General features: G+C 36.6%; 1 protein-coding gene across 7 annotated transcripts in view; it reads right to left on the bottom strand.

Moving 5' to 3' along the window:
• The window catches only part of LOC135210146 (glucose transporter type 1-like), a 372,059-nt gene that overhangs the window by 161,316 nt on the left and 191,060 nt on the right, over positions 1–19,683 (bottom strand). For 5 of the 7 annotated variants that reach the window (XM_064242967.1, XM_064242965.1, XM_064242966.1 and 2 more), the window contains 2 exons: positions 15,424–15,687; positions 14,512–14,707 (listed from right to left, as the gene is read on the bottom strand). In XM_064242967.1, the coding sequence (XP_064099037.1) occupies positions 14,512–14,707; positions 15,424–15,687 (460 nt within the window). The remainder of the gene's footprint in view (positions 1–14,511; positions 14,708–15,423; positions 15,688–19,683) is intronic. The other 2 variants (XM_064242971.1, XM_064242970.1) reach the window with 1 other exon arrangement.

Below are 19,683 nucleotides of genomic sequence, written 5' to 3'. Positions count from 1 at the left end.
TTCTTAGAACTGACACTGGAAAATAACACATCTCGAGTGAAATCTTCATACGAATGGTTGTTTGACCGGCGCCTGAATTCAACCAAGGTCACGACCGAAAAGTCGAAATCTTTACGGAGAGGTGTTTGCGAGAAAGATTAAACACGTCTATTTTCACTCGTACGGAATCGGAGAGGAGAGTGGATATTATATTTGGCTGGGGAAAGGGACGGGGAAGGGGGGAGGGGGGAAGGGTAAAACATAGGGGGGAAAAATAAAACCGAAAAAGAGCGCATGAGCAAGAGTTCAAGAAAAATAAGTCTCAATATATAATATATATAGATATATATATAATATATATATATATATATATATATATATATATATATATAGATATATTATATAATATAATATATATATATATATTTATATATATATATATATATACATATATATATATATATATATATATATATATATATATATATATATATATATATTTATATATATATATATATATCTATATATATATATATATATATATATATATATATAGTGTGCTTTGAATATATATTATAATAACAATTCCGTCAAAAACTACAGTAATACAAGACCCATTCAAGACTTTAAACTCGATCCTAACATCGTTACATAGCGTCCGGTAGCTCAATATAAACGACGGAACTATAAATCAAAATCCAGACAGAGGCTCTGGCCAAGGTATCTTCAACCTGCTTACTTATACAGGGGCCATTACTGTGTTAAGCTGTTGCTTGCTTGATAGTTACCATTAACCTCGATGGAAATTTTCCAAGAGCATTTTTTTTTTCCTATTTTTACTTGGCGCCTGTTTTATAATTTCTCCATGATACACACATTACGAATAATAATAATAATAATAATAATAATAATAATAATAATAATAATAATAATAATAATAATAAAATAATAATAATAATAATAATAATATGACATCAACTAGATGCTGAAGTAGCTCCAGGACTCATGCAGAGGAGTGTGCTCCTAGAAACAGCGCACATAGTGAGAAAAGTGATGGACACCTAAGGAGGCAGGATGCAACCTGGGACCCCACACTATAAAAACCACCCAGTCGAATAGGATGACTGTGATAGAGAGAAGAGAATTTAATAATAATAATAATAATAATAGTAATAGTGAATGATTCCTAAAGAATGACAAGAGGCTCATAGGCCAAGGTGTTCGCCTAATAACTCTTAATGTACAGTGTATGCAGGTTCATGATTAGGATTTCCATTGTAAACTTCTACGTAAACCTTTGGATCCTCAATAAGACCCACACTCGCCCCTAAGGCCCTAGTTTAAGCAAACACGACGACGATGGTTTCATATTAACCGGGTAAACTGTAGCCCTGTTGTTCTAGGGATGAACTTTGAAGGAAAAAAAAATCCTATCTGTTGCCATTCAAAAGTCTGGATCCGTATTGTGGCCCATTCTGAATCTAAACCTGATGAGGATGCCTCCAATAGGCCTACGTTTGTCAAAGAAGATTTTCACCATTTGTTAACTATCTTCCCTCAGAGGGAGGATGGCTTCACATTTAAATAAAACCCGAGTCCCTTTCACCCAGTGACGCTCTGTGCCAGGTTCTGGTAAGTGGAAAAAGTAAAAAACCTATGTCAGACAAAAAGGCTTACAGACGATGGACGAGCTTCAGAGCGACAAGGAAAGAAAAAGAAGCAAAAACTAAGGTTTTCATGTACGTGATAAAGAGAAGCAGTAGGTACACACATATGACGTATCTCCTCAACCTTCCGTCTAAATATCAGTTTGTAAACGATCGAATTTTCAAGTGAATTATCATCTAGTGCACTCTTCGTCAATAAAATAACAGAAACTACGTTTAGGCGTGTCATCAAAACACTGATGGAACGATTCAAAATTTAAACCCTGTTTCTTTCGTCCCCAATTTGATGGAAAACAAACTATATGGGAAATAATAAATTGAAAACCGAATGGACTATGTTTTGTACGTTATAATATTTCCTAAGGTACTCGTGGTCTATATTTTTCTGTTACAATAATTATAAGCTTGGTATTGTTATCAAAGGCTAGGTCAGGAAGCATCACTGTTGAAATATGTCTTTGTTCTGTTTCCAAGCAGGGGCAACCATTGGGATTAACATGCTCAACTCTTCTGCATTTTATCGAAAGAACATATATTTTTGCATTTATTAAATAAGACTCATGAGGTATTTATGTCTCAACATAGGTAAAAGTAAACTGATGCTACAGAATATCAATATATGTATGTATGTGTAATATATATATATATATATATATATATATATATATGATATATATATGTGTGTGTGTGTGTGTGTGTGTGTGTGTGTGTGTGTGTGTGTGAGAGAGTATGTGTGTATGTATGTGTGTGTGTGAGTATGTGTGTATGTATGAGTATCAGAATCTTAATAATACACAAACTTCATTCATCACATCACAGATATCAGTTCTCTGTATCAAGTCGAAAAGGATAGAAATTAAGAAAAATTCCCTGAAGCACAGAAATAAAAACAAATCAATTTGCAATTCACGGGTGACGCTCTTCCTGAGTGTCACTGCTATTTTGCGTTTCTCCTCAAGCTATGCAAAAAGACATTAAGATACGTAGTAGCTATAAAAGACATCAAGATACGTAGTAGCTATAAAAGACATCAAGATACGTAGTAGCTATAAAAGACATCAAGATACGCAGTGGCTATAAAAGACATCAAGATACATAGTAGCTATAAAAGACATTAAGATACGTAGCAAATGAGTTGCAAATGTCGAAAGGAGTTTTCCTAGGCAATAGGACTAACGCAAGTCGGCGACTCTCAACTTGAGACGTGAAACTCAGTCTTTCCACGACGAAATTATACAGTACAAACAACGTCGGTCGTCAGTTGCACATTAGAAAGCTACGCTAATAACGGTATTCATATATTCAAACTGCGTGTACGTTGAAATCTGTTAAGGCGTGGGAGACGTCTTTCGGAAATGAACTATTGCAAGACAATAAAGTCAGCATACCTGATGTAAAGTGATTACAGGATGTGTTCAAGACATATGGCTCTTAAAACAGAACCGATGTCAAAAGGTGTCCAAGAATTGTGATCGACCAACCTCGCTATTCAGTTGATGAGCGCGATTACTTTGTTGCTGCCAACGGTATTAAAACGTCTCCCGTTTTACTCGTGATACATCAAGAGAGCCGCGCTGTCGAAGTACGTACCACATATTTTGACAGATTGCTGACAGCGTACTTAAAACTTCATTTCATGTCACAATTGATCTACTGCTATAATGCCCCTGTTTTTCATATCATACTATTTTAAAGACCACGATAGTCATAAATCATTAAATGTGTACTGTAAATACTCACAATCTAACCAACATTCATTTGTCCTCTGTACACTGTAGTTTTGCATAACCAGACCACGTGTAATTCCATAGAAACAATGAGAAAATTATGAGCAATAACAATTTAACTAGATTTTAAACTGAAGTGATTAAAACAAGTTAAGACAAAATCGGCTAGCTGAGAGAGAGAGAGAGAGAGAGAGAGAGAGAGAGAGAGAGAGAGAAACACGACGCCAGCAACAATTTTCTTTTGAGGTTCAGTCTCTCCCCGCTGTGTAAAGCATTCTTTCTTTTTTTTGTGTTCTGACGGCTCCTCCAAACAGCCTTGTACGTAACATCCGACTATTTTCGGTAAGATTCTAATTTTTAGACATCTGAACATTTTCCCTTTTTTATCGCTTGATAACAACGTCATAATAAGCCATTAGTTCGCAGCTGAATGATGGAGGAAATCTGCCTAATATCAATTTCCATTTCCAGAAGGCGTCAGCTCATTATTCACGATTCAAATGAGCGGGGCTTATGCCGTCCGTCCTAACTGAATCAACTTTAACATGATACACCGAGAGAGACACAGACACAGATCCTGCCGTTATCCGAGGCTTAAACACAACATATGTAACGCACTTGATCACCATCTCTGGATGAATGACAGTGCAGGGCACCTAACTCATGCTGACGAACTCGGTATAATAGATTCATTACGTTTTGAAATAAAATACAAATCGATTGGTATTATTAAAACACTGGAGAGACACAAAAGGCGAAAAAATTAGAAACCATTCATAGCTAACTCTCCTAGGGTTGGCTTCACTTAAACTCGACAGAAGCGTACATTCTGGTACACAAATTTCAAAGGATAATTGAGTGGCGTAATAAACATTGTAGAAAAAGAAAAGGTGAAAAAAATATAAAACCAAAAACTCCAGTGGTTTCTATCATTAACCCAATGCCCTCATTAGGCTTCACTACTATTGCAGATGATATAATTATAGAACACTATTTTACCCAAGACAGTTTTTTTTTCTTTCTCTAGATGATCAATTAAAATAACCTTTCAGACATTATTAGTATATTTACAATAAAAAACTCTTTCTTGGATTTGGCAACAGCCAACTACTGTTCCATATAACACTCCTCAGAATTCTAGAGGCCTTCACTTGGTATTCGTTTCGTTTCAAATGAAAAATTGTTGCCTCATAAGAACCGGAAAAGATGAAGTGAGCCATTTATAGAAATACAAAAACCAAAGGGAGGAGCCATTTGATTCATTCACTTTAAAATTTGAGTGTTACAAATGTTAAGCAGCATTCTCAAAACAATGCATTTCATGGAGATGGTCTCTCTCCGCTCATCTTTCCTGGATAAATGTGAACTGTTTTAGCCCGGTATGCATCCACCTTGGCGGCGTGTTTAGTACAAGCCCGTTGGGATGGCCGTAAAAAACATAAACGAAAGGCTGACAAATACTAATCCTAGATAAAGACCCTAGAAAACCCTTGGGAGTCTCTATCTAGGAGAGATCGCTCTCCACTAAACTGAACTCTCGTTTTTCGCACAACTGAGACTGCCAATTTTCTACCTGTTGAGACCTCTGAGTAACCTAAAGCCGAATTTCTTCTATCCTACGATTTAATGCAAGGATCTTCGTTTCTTTTATCTAGACTTGGATACAATATGCGGTTTATGTTCATCTGGAAGAAGAGATCATGATATGACATTAATCTGAGATAGGAACCTTGTTTAGTCGAACTTTGCGACTCCCAGATGGGACTATAGTATACATATCTACTTAGAAAATGATTTTCTCTAAAAGTGTATTAGCTGTGCAGACTTCCAGGAGAGAGAGAGAGAGAGAGAGAGAGAGAGAGAGAGAGAGAGAGAGAGAGAGAGAGAGCCGCGTTGGTCTAATCTGTTTTATAGTTCCATGCTGGAACGTTTATTCATTCTCCTCCATGGAAAAGTTTTCATGATCGCGAAATATGGAGAGATCTTCCGCACTGATGCTTAATACATTTCCCTGGTAATCTTCTCAGTCTTTCGGTATTATTCAAATATCATATTCTAGAAGTTTTCTCCGCAATTATTTCAGTCATTTCCAGAAAAAACTAGAATTTTTTCCTTACGTTATTTTAAAAGTCAACATTAGCGTTTTAGGACAGGTAAATGGTTTTCTTTATGCATTTCTACGAGGGGAGGATGAGACTCACATTCAGCTTATCTTAATTCGTTTACTATCAAACTTCTTATTTCCATTCAAACAAAATAACTATTTGGAGGCAGGATTTCTTAACCAAGTGAACAAATTATCTTCTTACGACTTTTTAGTCCATGAGAATTAAGGGAAGTGCAATAATTTAATGTTTGCTCTCTCTCTCTCTCTCTCTCTCTCTCTCTCTCTCTCTCTCTCTCCTTCAGTTAATACTTATGTCATCATAATTCTGATCCACATTGACAGGCGCCAGTGACATACACACAAACTCACACATACAGACAGACAGACAAATTGTAACGCCCCCCAGCGCAAGCGCAACCCCCCCCCCCCCCCAACAAACTGTTATTATTATATCAATCAATTATCCCTCTAATTTTAAGGCCCCCATACACTATCGAGCATCGAATCGCGCTTCGTGCAACGCGTCGAGTTTTCATAGTGTATGGGGGCTTGCGCATCGTGCAACGAGCCACTCGCAGCTGGCTCGACGCTATCAAGACATTCCTGATATTTTGTGGGCGGAGCTTCGAGCCAAGTGATAATTTGTTGGGTACACGAGAAGGCTCCATTATTTTTTTGTATGTTGAGTGAAATTGAAGATGGATAGCGCCAATTCAAGAGAAGTGTTAAGTGACTTTATAGACCTATACCAGTCTTTCCCGTGTTTGTGGAAAATTAAATCGGCAGATTACTATAACAAACACGCAAAACAAATTGCTCAAGACAAATTAGTAGAAAAATGAAAGAATGTGACCCTAATGCTGATCGTGAATCATGTTTACGTAAGATTAATTCTCTACGTGCATCATTTAGAAAAGAATTTAAAAAGGTTCAGGCCTCATACAAATCTTCTTCGAGAGCAACAGCAATGCTTAAAAAATCGTCTGTGTCTAGGTCTGATGATGACATCTTCACTGTGCGGAAAAAGCGCTTAGCTGAAACAAGGCTCTTTAGTGTGTGGCCTCCTTCGAGTTCGAGCCAAGCTTGAGGTGACTCGAAGCGCGATTCGATGCTCGGTAGTGTAAGGGGGGCCTTTAACGGTTCAACCTTTTTAATAGTCAAAGTCATGACCTACATCTTCTCAAATGAGGATATAAGGTCTACAGGAGCACATCCCGATGGATATCATTCGAGAACGATCCTTGAACTTTACGAACAACAACTGTTATCTCTATATCAATTTCCCCTCGAACGTTTCTCACCTACTGGCTATCGAAGTCATGACATAAATCTTCTCAAGGAAGATGTAAGGTCGTCTACATCTACAAGAGCGAATACTTCCCATTCTCGAGTCGTCTACATCTACAAGAGGAATAACAACTGTCCTCGAACAAGAGTGAAAGCCAATATACCCAATTTCCAAGGAAAGCGGGAAGCATAACAAGCTCTTACAGGGGAAGGAAGAATTTCATTTGCTGTAGCTTCAGTGAACCAGGCCAGCAAACGATCAACTCTCTACCGTGATTCTGTGATGAGGAGCCGTGTTATCATCACTCTTCGCTTCTCCAAACAATCTGAAAGCTATAGGTAACTCAATGTCTTTAAATTCTCTCTCTCTCTTCTCTCTCTCTCTCTCTCTCTCTCTCTCTCTCTCAGGGCCCAGACTTTAACCCCATTATAAGAAAAATGGACTATAACCCCATTATAAAAAAAAAAATAGAACATTGTACAAAATAAACCGTTTCTTATGGTTTTTCTACAGACCCCGAGCTGCCATCATACAGAGAGAAAGCTCCCCTACAAACCACAGTAAGCGTCAAGTCTCTTTTAACATCTCGTTAACAGCAACTTAACTGCAAAGACTTCAACTGAAATCCTTCTCTATAAGAATCCGTCCTTAAGCTTTAGGCTTTTGGTCTCTGCAAATATCTGTACTGCTAAGAACTGAAACCCCGCTCTTGACATAATAACGGGTATGACAAAATCCACTGTAACAGTGTCCAGTGTCATTGTAGAAATGTCATCGTGTGGTACATAACTTTTAGTCTTATCTGAATGTGATTCATCATCAAAGCCATATACTACTTAGATAGTGCGTGAACTTCTGATTGTCATTATATAATAGTTTAATAGTAAATGGCCATTTGCTAGGAAATGCCTTAAATTTCGATTAACATTACTTGCTCACGACAGAAAGGCTGAAGAGCCTGTATTTCGTTAAAGGCGTTTTGTTTCAACTACTAAACCATCCTACACTGAACTCACAATAATTCTGCCAAAATCATATTTTCAACATCTCTCCCCACATGCATACAGAATACAGTGCACATGACGCCAACTGCTCGTCACAGAAGCTCTGAGAGTCCTTTGCGAATTTCAATATATAACACAGCCAGCCTTGGAAAAGCTGATGACCACCTATCATTACGAGTAGCATTCATTAATCCTGTCCATTCCACCAGCCATCACCTTATCTTGCATTAAATGAGATAACCTGAAATTCTACTAAATGCTGATTTTGAGATAATCTCGCTGATTTCAGACTTATTGCGGCTATTAAGTTATTAAGTATGGTAGTTATCATAATATGCTTTCACTTAGGAATACAGTATGCTACATAAAATTACTCTATAACCATTTACTACTTGCCACCAAAAACGATAAAATGACATCTCTAACCTCATTTAGATTATAACTGTTGTTATACACTTGCTATCGCTAATCTGACTACCAGAAATATTAATTTTCTCTTCACCTCTAACATTCACTCAGATTTCAGTTAAAGTACACTGACCCAATTGTGAGGCGTTCTTTCTTCTTAAAACATTTAACTTGACCTTTTAATATGAAGTAAGTTTTAAGGTCTAACTTCCTTAAGTTTAAACGATGGAGGAATTGGTATGCCAAACTATCCCAAGTACTATAACAATAAAAGCTTCGAACTCGTGGGGTTACAAAGAGCTCACGATATGACTCTTTTGATTCTACATTGTAGTTATTATGGTAGTAACTGCTTCGATACACGGCTACTCTATTTCTTGGATTATTCTTTTCGTTGTTGTCTTCCCATTACGTGATACATATTTGACACTATGAATTAACTCTCCTGCTCAGATACTGAAGGTATGTGTAGTATGTATTATACTGCAGTATGTATTATAACTTAATATGTATTATACTGTACGCTTTTGGTGCATTACAGATTTCCTTTATTGGACGTAAAACAGAGTTCACTGTAATTGTGTCTGCTTTGTGACATCAAGGTGACATCCATGTCATTCCCCCCACCACCCCAACCCCCTTTATGTGAGTTTGGGTTCTCTTCCCTGCTACCTAGATTCTCGTTACTTAATGAAGTTGGGCTTCACAAACATACCTGAAATATGTATTATTATCAATACATATCAAAATGATATCTCGACCTATCATAGCCTATCTTACTGCTTTTGGATGGGCATGATCTACACGCGGTGCCCCTGAGGGCCACAAGCTCTGAATGGGGCATGCGCCACAGGCCGCCCCATTAAAATGCCACTGCTTGCAGTGGGTCAAATTCAGGCTTACTTCCTCTTTGAAAAAGGAAATATTCCATCACAGAACTGCAAAAGGAGGAAATAACACCACCTGGCCTCATTCCAACAGGAATTGAATCCTACAAAGAAAGTGAAAAACATCTAAGATCACTTTTTACTGAAGATAAAAAAAAAAAAAAAAAAAAAAAAAAATACCATGCACTGTAGTACATCTTAACTTGACACTATATAGTAGGTGGTTAATTTCTAACTTTGTACCAGTAAGTGGTAATTTCTAACTTTATTTCAGACAAGAGATAACTTAAATTAGAACTGAATGACTTATTAACCTATTTGCTAAAATTCCATAGTGTAACAAACACCCACATCGGAGATGTCATCTTGAATAGGTCCCAAGAATGCTTTGCGGGACAAAAATGGACAAAACTTTGTGACTGCATAGATATGCACACGATCAATGTAACTAACAGTTGTCATACGCAAACAATGAGGATGTTTTGCGAAGGAAAATGACATATTAACCACAATGTATATAAATGTATATGGAAATGTTCTATCAAAGCAAGAGTATTGAAGGAAGATCACAAGATTAGCTAACCCATCATTAAATAAAAAAAAAACTTTTGAACATTAGAAAATATAAACACTGGAATAGATTCATTATGTTTTTAGTGCTTGCAAACCCTACAAGAGATTAAATATTCAATAACTTATAGCGTCAATTTTGGAACGGGCGGATAATTTCTATTTGTTCAGTCTGCCCCCGAATATTGCTGCTTTGGTTTTCTGTGAATATTATATGTTCGTTTTCTATAACAATGGCTCAACTGTAACAATGATTTTAGTTGATCATTTTTATGGGTTACAACGAAGTCCAAGAATCTTTACATTCCCACGATATATTAAAATATAACATCATACAGAAGATAAAGATAGAAACCAGTTCCTTCTAAGATTTTCCCTTACAAAACTATATAACGTGATGGTCAACAGCGTTTCCGTCAGTCTTCCGTTAAAATCGTTATGGTAACAAAAAGTAACTAGCCTTAGTCACAAACACAATAGCAGCTTCCTGACCATCCAAGCCTAGCCCATGGTTGCTGTTTATTATGAAAGATATTAAAAAAAGCAAAACTAATGGCAATCCTTTTTTCACACTTTCTTTTAACTCTATTACAAATGACTGAATGATTGGGGAATAGTATTTATTGTCCAGTGTTTATGGAGCTGAATTGCATTATTATTAAGTCTAGCTTTTGAGGTGTAATATACTGGCATTTATCAGAGCTATTATAACCCACTGTACTTTATAAGTACTATTTTACGTCCAATGTACTAGTGAAATAATAAACCCACAATATGTAAAAGGTTCTTGAAATATCGTAACAATTTTATGACTTTTTAAGCATCTCTGTTGTTATTCGTGCATGTGTACTCCAGGGTAAATACAATTTATTATTTTATAATGAATCAACAGGTGTTTTTAAGCATTTCCATTACAATACTGTACATTTATGGAGGAGTCAAGTGGCATTACTATCTTTTAATATATTTAATGGAATTACAATTTCATCAACGTTTGGTTCGTTACTACCACCATTTCCAGTAACATTAATCAAATTTCCTTTTTACTGCAGTTATTATATATGGATGAATTGGAAACCTATGATTATTATAAAATCTTGCACTCCTTTTCAATTAATAATTCACTGCAATCGTAACACTGGTATTGATAATATAAATTACACCGCTAAAACACTACAGATGTCAGAAAGCTAAGGATAATGATCAGTCGCTCAACATAGAAGCAGAGATCATGATGATAAGAGTTTTCCGGTCTGAACGCCGATAACAAATGAGGATATTATAGTTTCTTAGCAAGTTACACCTAGTAGTGGGTTCTCTTTTCTCTACAATTCTAATTGATTTATTAAATACGCCTTTTTTGAACAGGGCACGTCCCTTCCAGTGTTTGTGTCTTATTTTGGAATGTTCTACTTCCTTCACAATACCAGAGGTCTTTTCAGTTTCCTTTTCGGGGTAAATGTGGAACACTCAATTTTCATGGCAGTGTTATAAATTCCAATCTTCATAAGACCAGGTGCAATGCTGACACTAAAAATTAAGCATCACAGCCGTATTGTCTTGGATTCATTATTATTATTATTATTATTATTATTATTATTATTATTATTATTATTATTATTATTATTATTATTATTATTTAAATTTTAAATGTGTACAAGGATACGTAATCTTGCAGATCAGTACATACCGTAGCTGTGTATGCCTCTACATTGGGTGTGATCTCTTGTATATGGGTGTGTGTGTCTTTGTTTATAGATAGATAAATGTCTAGATATCATTTTGGTTCAGTTTGAAAAAGCCCACAGAAATGGACGAAAGCCCGGTTTCTCACCAAGCATTTTCATGTGAAAGGCCAGTTTTTCACGAAGCATTTTCATCCCCAGGTTAAATGTTACCGTGAATCCTACTTCTGTATTTATTAACAACTACAGTTAATTCTCGACATACACACACAAAGACATCCCATGAGCACACTATATATATATTCATATTATATATATACATATATATACACAGTTCAATTTGCAATAGAAGGACCCCATTATAAAAAAAATAAAGAGAACTTGAAATTTCCCCATCATCAGATTCTTCACATGCTTAAAGTGTTCCTCACGGTTGTAAGGAATGAGGGCCCTCCAGTCTACCAACACCTCTCTTACACCATCGAACTATCACATCACTAATTATCCTCCTTCTTTAACCAACGACCTCTCTCTGGTTGTAAGGAATGCCTTCATAACATGCGCAAACAATGTAATGGTAGGTAATACAGGTTTGTTTGTTTGTTTGTGTGGTGTTTTTACGTTACATGGAACCAGTGGTTATTCAGCAACGGGACCAACGGCTTTATGCGACTTCCGAACCACGTCGAGAGTGAACTTCTATTACTGAAAATACACATCTCTCACTCCTCAATGGAATGGCCGAGAATCGAACCCGCGACCACCGAGGTGGGACGCCAGCACCATACCAACAACGCCACTGAGGTGCTCGTAGCTAATACAGGAAACGGATTTGAAGACAGCCTATCTAGAAAAATCCTACACGCTACAACAGAAAAGAAGCGCAAAAACACAAAACACCACACGGATTATGAACACCTGGAAGGATCGGCGGGCACAGTAAGGTCAAGGTCACGAAGGCGGGGCCATACAGGAGAAGGAGGGTAATAATAGGAATAAGGACTTGAAATCCTACCCCCCCCCCCCCCCCCAGATATAAATACATCTGGACTTCATGTCCGGTCACTCTACGAGCTAATTTATGAGCAAGAGCCCGTGCTGGCATAAGGCCACCTTAATCTTCAACAACTCTCCGGTCACTCCACGGATGCTTGACAATGACGAATGTGAATCCAAGAAAGCTTTTTTTGTTTTTTATAATAATAAATATCTCCGTTAGATACCATCCCGTTTCAATGAGGTCTCGATATATGAATGTATGTATGTATGTATGTATGTACGTATATACGTGTGTGTGTGTGTATATATATATATATATATATATATATATATATATATATTAATATATATATTAATATATATATATATTATATATATATGTATATATATATAATATATATATATTATATATATATATATATTATATATATATATATATTATAATTATATATATAAATAATATATATATTTATATATATACCCTTAAATATACATATGTATGTGTCTGTGCGTAAATTGCAATTATTTGCGTTTGGATATTAATAAATGTATAAAACTAACATCTTGTATCCTCATAAAGCGCTAAAGTTACAAGACAGTACACATAACCATTCCCATTTTTATTCTACAAAGCCGAAGGTTTTTTTTTTTTTCATAACCAATTCTTCGGTTTTTTTTTTTTTTCACAACCAATTCTAAGTGAAAATGAATGAAGAACCTCACCTTTGGGGACGCCGGGTGCTCTGTCAAACAATGTCAAAACTTTTCATCCATTATTCACTTCTACATCAGAGTTCCATCATGCCACCAGATATATATATATTTATATATAAGAAAGCAAATCAATAAGAAATTTTACAAATTCTTAAAGAGCAAAATAAGGGCAAACAGAATAATACACATCAGTATATACATAGAAAATCTTTAATGCAAAACATCCATTAACAGACTGTATGCGATACAGGGCATACATCCATCAACATTAAAAAATGAATATCTACTAAATGCATTCATAAGAAATCTGTGAAGTTTAAAGGTGTCCATAAACAAAAAAATAAATGAGATAACAAGCACGTGAACAATTAAATACAAAATATTTCCTGTTGCTAATAGGCAAAGGCAAAAAAACCGTTCAGGTAAATTACGAATGCAAACATAAAAGCAAACATTACCATAATGGAAAATAAAATAACAGGAACTAAATAAAAACGCACAAGCGACAATACGACATTGTATTTAATGAAAAAAGCGGCATTCCATAACATACAACATTACATGAACATGGCACAGCAATAAAAATAAAAGTTCGTCACTTTTGAAAGGAAGGCAGGAAAAACAACTTGAGAAAAATGTTTGCCAACTGGGAACAAGATACAGGTAGATCCCATAGATACAATTATACCTTAAATAAACACTTAGTATACACAGCATAAATATGGATATGAGAGAGAGAGAGAGAGAGAGAGAGAGAGAGAGAGAGAGAGAGAGAGAGAGAGAGAGAGAACATAATAAATCTACAACTTGCCTCTGGAAACAGCAGTAAAAAGAAAACTTCTCCAAAGTGTTATGAACAACAAGCTTAACCCAAAAATGTGCATGTGAATCAAAATTCGTACAGCAGTCCAATAAAAAAATAAAAAAATTAAAAACGTGGGAAAACCATTACAATGAGTTTTCCAGTTTTCAAAAAAAAAATTTTTTACAACTGCCTCGTTATCAAGGGAATTGTAAGACACAGAAATTAAATAAAAAATATATTGGATTAAACACCAAGGCTATCCCAAAATAATGAGATGAAAATTAGAACAGCAGCAACTAAGAAACGACTATTCGAAAGGAATGTGGAGAAGGCGTGATTCCTGTGATAATATATATATACATATATATATATATATATATATATATATATATATATATATACACACACACATACACGTTTGTGTATACATATATTAATTGTGAGTGTGTTTGTGGTAAGCCATTTTCTTTTAATGCTATAGTATTTCCAGAACCCGGTGACAGAGAGCAGTACAACTAGGCAAGTAATGAAAATAATAATGATCATAACAAGAATAACAATGCACGCAAAGATGAGGAACAAACGAGAGAGAGAGAGAGAGAGAGAGAGAGAGAGAGAGAGAGAGACTATATGAGGAGTATATATATATGGCTAGAGAGAATCGTGTCTACCTGCTCGAGTAGTCTGATCTTTCTCCGTCTGGTCTGCTCTTCGAGGCGATCGACGGCGTCGCGCAGTTCCTCGATCTCTTCCTTGGCCGCCTGCAACGTGTCGATCTCGTGCTTGATGGCCACCATATCACGCTTCACCTCTACCACTTCGCTTTGGCAGCTCTCCACGCTCTTCGTCAGTTCCTGCAGCTGAGTTCTGCAACCCCACAAACACACCCCCACCAAACCGGAAGGAGTCCGCCAAACGTTGGTTTGTGGAGTTCGCCAAACGCACCCACGCAAGGACGTTACAGACAGACAGAGACACACACACACACACGGGGAAGGAAAATAGAACACCTTCGTCAGAAGATATGAGCGTTTTCTGGTTGTGACCCTGAGTTGAATGACAGGCTCATTTTTCATTCATCAAATAATGCAATAAGGTGGAACGTGGAAAAGGAGGGCATTTCTTGACCACATGTGAAACCTAATGTGCTTTTGTTATCAAGAATTTATTCATATAAAAGTATTCCCTTATTAATATTATAAGCAATGCCTCTGCCTTGTTTCATTTTTTGTTAATTAAATATACAGAAGTTAAATATAAGCAAGACGAATTGAAACAGGAGAGGTGACAAGAAAAAAACTGAATAAATATTGTGTTACGTTCTACTAAGATTTTAATTTGCAAGATACGAAGTTACATTGGTACATCTTTGTGCTTTTGCACAATATATATTATGTATATAATATATATTAATCTATATATAAATATAAATATATATACATCATATATATATTATATATATAAATGTATATATATATATATATATATCATATATATATATATATATATATATATTTGTATGTATGTATGTACGTATATTTATATATAGGTAGTACAGAGAAGATGGTTGGGAGACAACTTACCTAATTGCATGGAGAGCGGCACTTGTATCGGCGTGCTGATGGCACTGGATTTCGTCTATCTTGGCAGTCAGGTTAAGGCTCATATTGGACACCTGCTTCTGCAAGCTGCCAAAAGGCACCACGTTACTGAAGGTAGTCCAGGAGGATGGCGTGGTGTTGTCGCGCCCGTGGTGGGCGTTATGTGGGTGCTGGTCCGCCCTCCACGGCTCGCAACCTACACTACATTCACTCATACTTTCACCACCACGCCGAGTCAAACTACAGCTAAAAAAACAGGATGAAGAGCGAAAATCTATTGAGAACCTGACCGGGAGCCATCGTCTCAGACTCAAAAGGTGACTGGGAAGCGCGAAGGTGTTGGCTGTCGTCTCGTGCCTCGTGCGGTTATTATGATGCGGCTCCACACACACACACACAACAAGGAGGAGAAGAAGATGACCAAAGGAAACGAAAAAGGAACAAGACAGAGACTTATCATATAAATATAAATAGAGTGGTGTGTCGGTGGTCTGCCGTTGTTGCTTTTGGCTGGGGCGGTCTGCGGGGATGACCAGTGAGTGGTGGCACCAAATCATTTGACAAAAACTTTCGAGAGAATTTCTTTTCTCCCTTGTGGCAAATGCGCTAAGCAATCGGAATCAACTGAAACATATTATATATATATAGAGGAAAATCATTCATTAGTTGCCAGCAGGATAAAAAAAAAAATCGAAAATACTGTAAAAAGAAAACAAAATCAAATGCAGTAAACGGAAAGATGGACTTCTTGTTTCACTATGTTTTCAAGAAGTAAAAATGCAGCCCCGAGAGAGAGAGAGAGAGAGAGAGAGAGAGAGAGAGAGAGAGAGAGAGAGAGAGAGAGAGAAGGGTACAACATTGAAGGGCAAGAAATAAAAATCTTGTTTTGCGTAGCCAATCATCTGAGGAGCTGAGATACTGCTGCGATACAAAATACCTGTACTATACTTGTCCATATGTGGAGAAAATTATGTCTATAACATACACATTCCCCTCTCACCTGCAGGGAAGTCTATTCTAACTCAAAATTCGACAGTGTCCCAATTTCTGGATTCAAAAATCAAAGAATTTGTTCACAAATAGCAAACCTTCCAAATAAAAAAATTAAATTCACAAATAGCAAACCTTCCAAATAAAAAAATGAAAAAGGTGTAGTGTGTTGACTCCATAAGGTCTCATCTGGAAAACTTACTCAGAGGCAGCTAGATAACTGTTCAATTTTCCTTCTTTCTCCTACAAAACATACTTTGTAAAAGGGTGTAGAAGTGTACAGTCCGAAATTACCATAAGAACCCGGTGGTCTGAGCCGCGTCATGCGGACAGAAAGAAACACAAACGGAGTTTGTTTTAATTAGGACTGATGACTCCGCCCTCTCTTCGAATGGAAGAAAGAAACTCCCACGTAATCTACAGCTCCGTTGCTTTCCCCTGACTTCGTTCCTGAAGAAATCTGGTTATTAGGCGTTTATATATTGTCCAGTAAGCGGCTTTTTGTTTGTTCTGTCTGTACATACTGCGTGTGTGTATTTGTATACTGCGAGTATATGTGTATATATATTGCACATAATACACACATAAATGTATGTATTGTGCACTTTGCACAGCCAACCACATAATACTGCATATATACTAAAAGATGTTTTCTACATATTTACGTATTAAATATACTAAAAGTGTTTGGGCGCTATATGCATTATATGCACTCAAAGTAAAGATGCACATGGCTACGCTGTATATACCTATCTGCATATAATAACATGCATCCGACCAACTCCAAATTTTTTTAAAAGAATGAGTGTGAGTGAGCGCGTTGCCCCTGACACATAAGCAATCATTTATCATTTAACAAGTTAATTAAATACAAAAAACAATATTACAGTAATGAAACTTCGTCAGAAAGTATTACCAAATTTGACAGGTATTATGTGTGATTACTGCCTCTGAAATTCTTCCTTGACATTTCCCCAAGAACTGACCAGATTTTATCGTTTGTTTATTTTTTGTTTATTTTTTGCAAGAACTTTCTTTCCTGACAAATGATCGTTCCTCTTTCACTTTAATTAAACAACTGCCAAGATCTGGACCTGAACGAATAGGAACGAACCGACGCACGAACAGACTAAGCCCAGCCTCCCCTGCCTCATTCCACTAAAGATTAACAGACCGTTTTCCCTACTACTGGAATACAATAATTCTGTAAGTCCCTGAAATGCTTCAGCCCTATCCACAAGTCAAACTAAATGCATCAATTACACTATAATAAAAGTATACATCCCTGAAAGTAGTCTGATGGATCCAAAAGAAAATGAATGAACAGGAATTGACCGTACATCAAAATGTTATCAGCAAATAGCTCGAAGGACAGCTATTGGGGATCATTTCAAGTATAAGTGCCGTACGATCTGTAATGAACATAAAACGGAGACGCAATGAGATATAAAATAACGTACGCCATAAACCTGCGATCACTTTAATCTAATTACGCCAACATCCACAGCATAACCACTTCAACTGAGACTGCAGGATACTACGCACAAAGAAATAAGCAACAAAAACATCAAAATTTTCTTGTGACACCTCAAAGATCATTCGCAAAACTTTGGTTGGAAAGGATGCGAAAAATCAGTCACAATTCCTTCATTATTTTTTTTCCTCCCATTATATATCAAAATTTAAAATGGAATCAGCTGATGACTAGTCCGAGGAAGGATCATCTCGTGATTTACACGCAACTGGATAGAACAACGAAAGAATCGACACGTAGGAAAAGACTGTAAAAGGGGACGTCGGGTTGAATGATGAAAATATAAACTCCGCTGTAGAGGAAGTCAAAGCTAATTCAGGAAATGAGATCGGCAACATCAACAAAGAGTGAAACATAATGTACCTTGTTTAAGCAAAGATCTTGCAATAATATTTTTTCTAAGGATGGAAAATATCCTGAAGCCACTTAACAACCAAGGGATCCATTTCCTCATCAAGCCTACTTCAACGTTGGAAGAAAAAACTACGCTCTCCTTGGCTAAAAAAACTGATAAATACACAATACAGTGTGACCATTTCCATCACATGCCCAGCACAGTACAAATCAGCCTATGCTAAACTGTGAGGCATTCCATTTTAGCCCTTATATTTGCCTAGTATTTCCCTCTAGACAAGAAAATTTAGATATCTTGTTAATGAGCAATTCATTTAGATTGCAGTACTAATCAAAATATTTCATTCATGGCTGGCTAGCCTTGAGATCACTGGTTGCTATGGCACTGGATAAACAAAGACACTGTTCCTTTTTGTAAGTAGGGAAATTTACAGTGAGGAAATAGCAATAAGGGAAGCTTTCTTCTCAGGTGTCCCTTCGATCACAGGAATAATGAGGAACGAACTTCACTTACCTTGCCGCCTTATGCTTAACATTTTAACAAATATTGGCTTATTTTAACACAGCTTTAAGCTTATTCACGCCTGCTTCTATTTCCAATACAGCAAGGACAAGAGAAGCTCCTATATAATCTTGTGGATATACTACGTAAGGATTCTTGTCATTTTCACTTTGCTTCAACTAGGGGCATATAATGTCGACAGAAGACAACCAAGGAAAGATATGTTTGGGGTCAACTCCCACAGATAGCCATACATAATTTGAAATGCATGGAAAAAACCGTTACTTGATGCTCTGCCCAAAACAACTACAATCTTGTATTTAGTTTCTTAAAAGAATTTAGATTTGAATCTCACTGAGACTCTCAGCCTTATGCCCAGACTTCATCCAAATTTCAAAAGCATGTGTTTTCCCGAGCTCCCAAAAATGAACATTTCAGTCGTGTCATGGTACACAAAATCTTCATAGTCGTTTCCTACTCTAAGTTCTCGATTTCTAACAGAAGAGCACTTCAGCTCTCTTCCGTGTTGCTTCAGGAAGCACGGGTACACAATTGAAATATCTCTGTGAATTGTAGCGTACGTACGCATCAAATTACTGAATAAACATAGAACTCACTCGAGCTTAAACTTCTCAGAGATGCCTTCATTTCAACCCAACTACGGCGCCAGGATTTGGTGTCAATGATCTCAATATTGAATTGCGTGTCTACTACCAGCCCTCTGGAGAATGCAATACTAGAAAAGGCTCTAGACCACTCATCACCGATTGTATTCAGTCTGCAGCTAAGTGGATTAGCAACTGATATCTCTACGGTGAACTATCCTAAGAAGGCGAGTCCGTTACAGTGACCAATATGCCTT

Source organism: Macrobrachium nipponense, chromosome 39, assembly GCF_015104395.2.
Source record: "Macrobrachium nipponense isolate FS-2020 chromosome 39, ASM1510439v2, whole genome shotgun sequence".
Classification (NCBI taxonomy): domain Eukaryota; kingdom Metazoa; phylum Arthropoda; class Malacostraca; order Decapoda; family Palaemonidae; genus Macrobrachium; species Macrobrachium nipponense.
The sequence above is the reverse complement of the archived record's forward strand: the minus strand, read 5'-3'. Positions and strand labels throughout refer to the sequence as shown.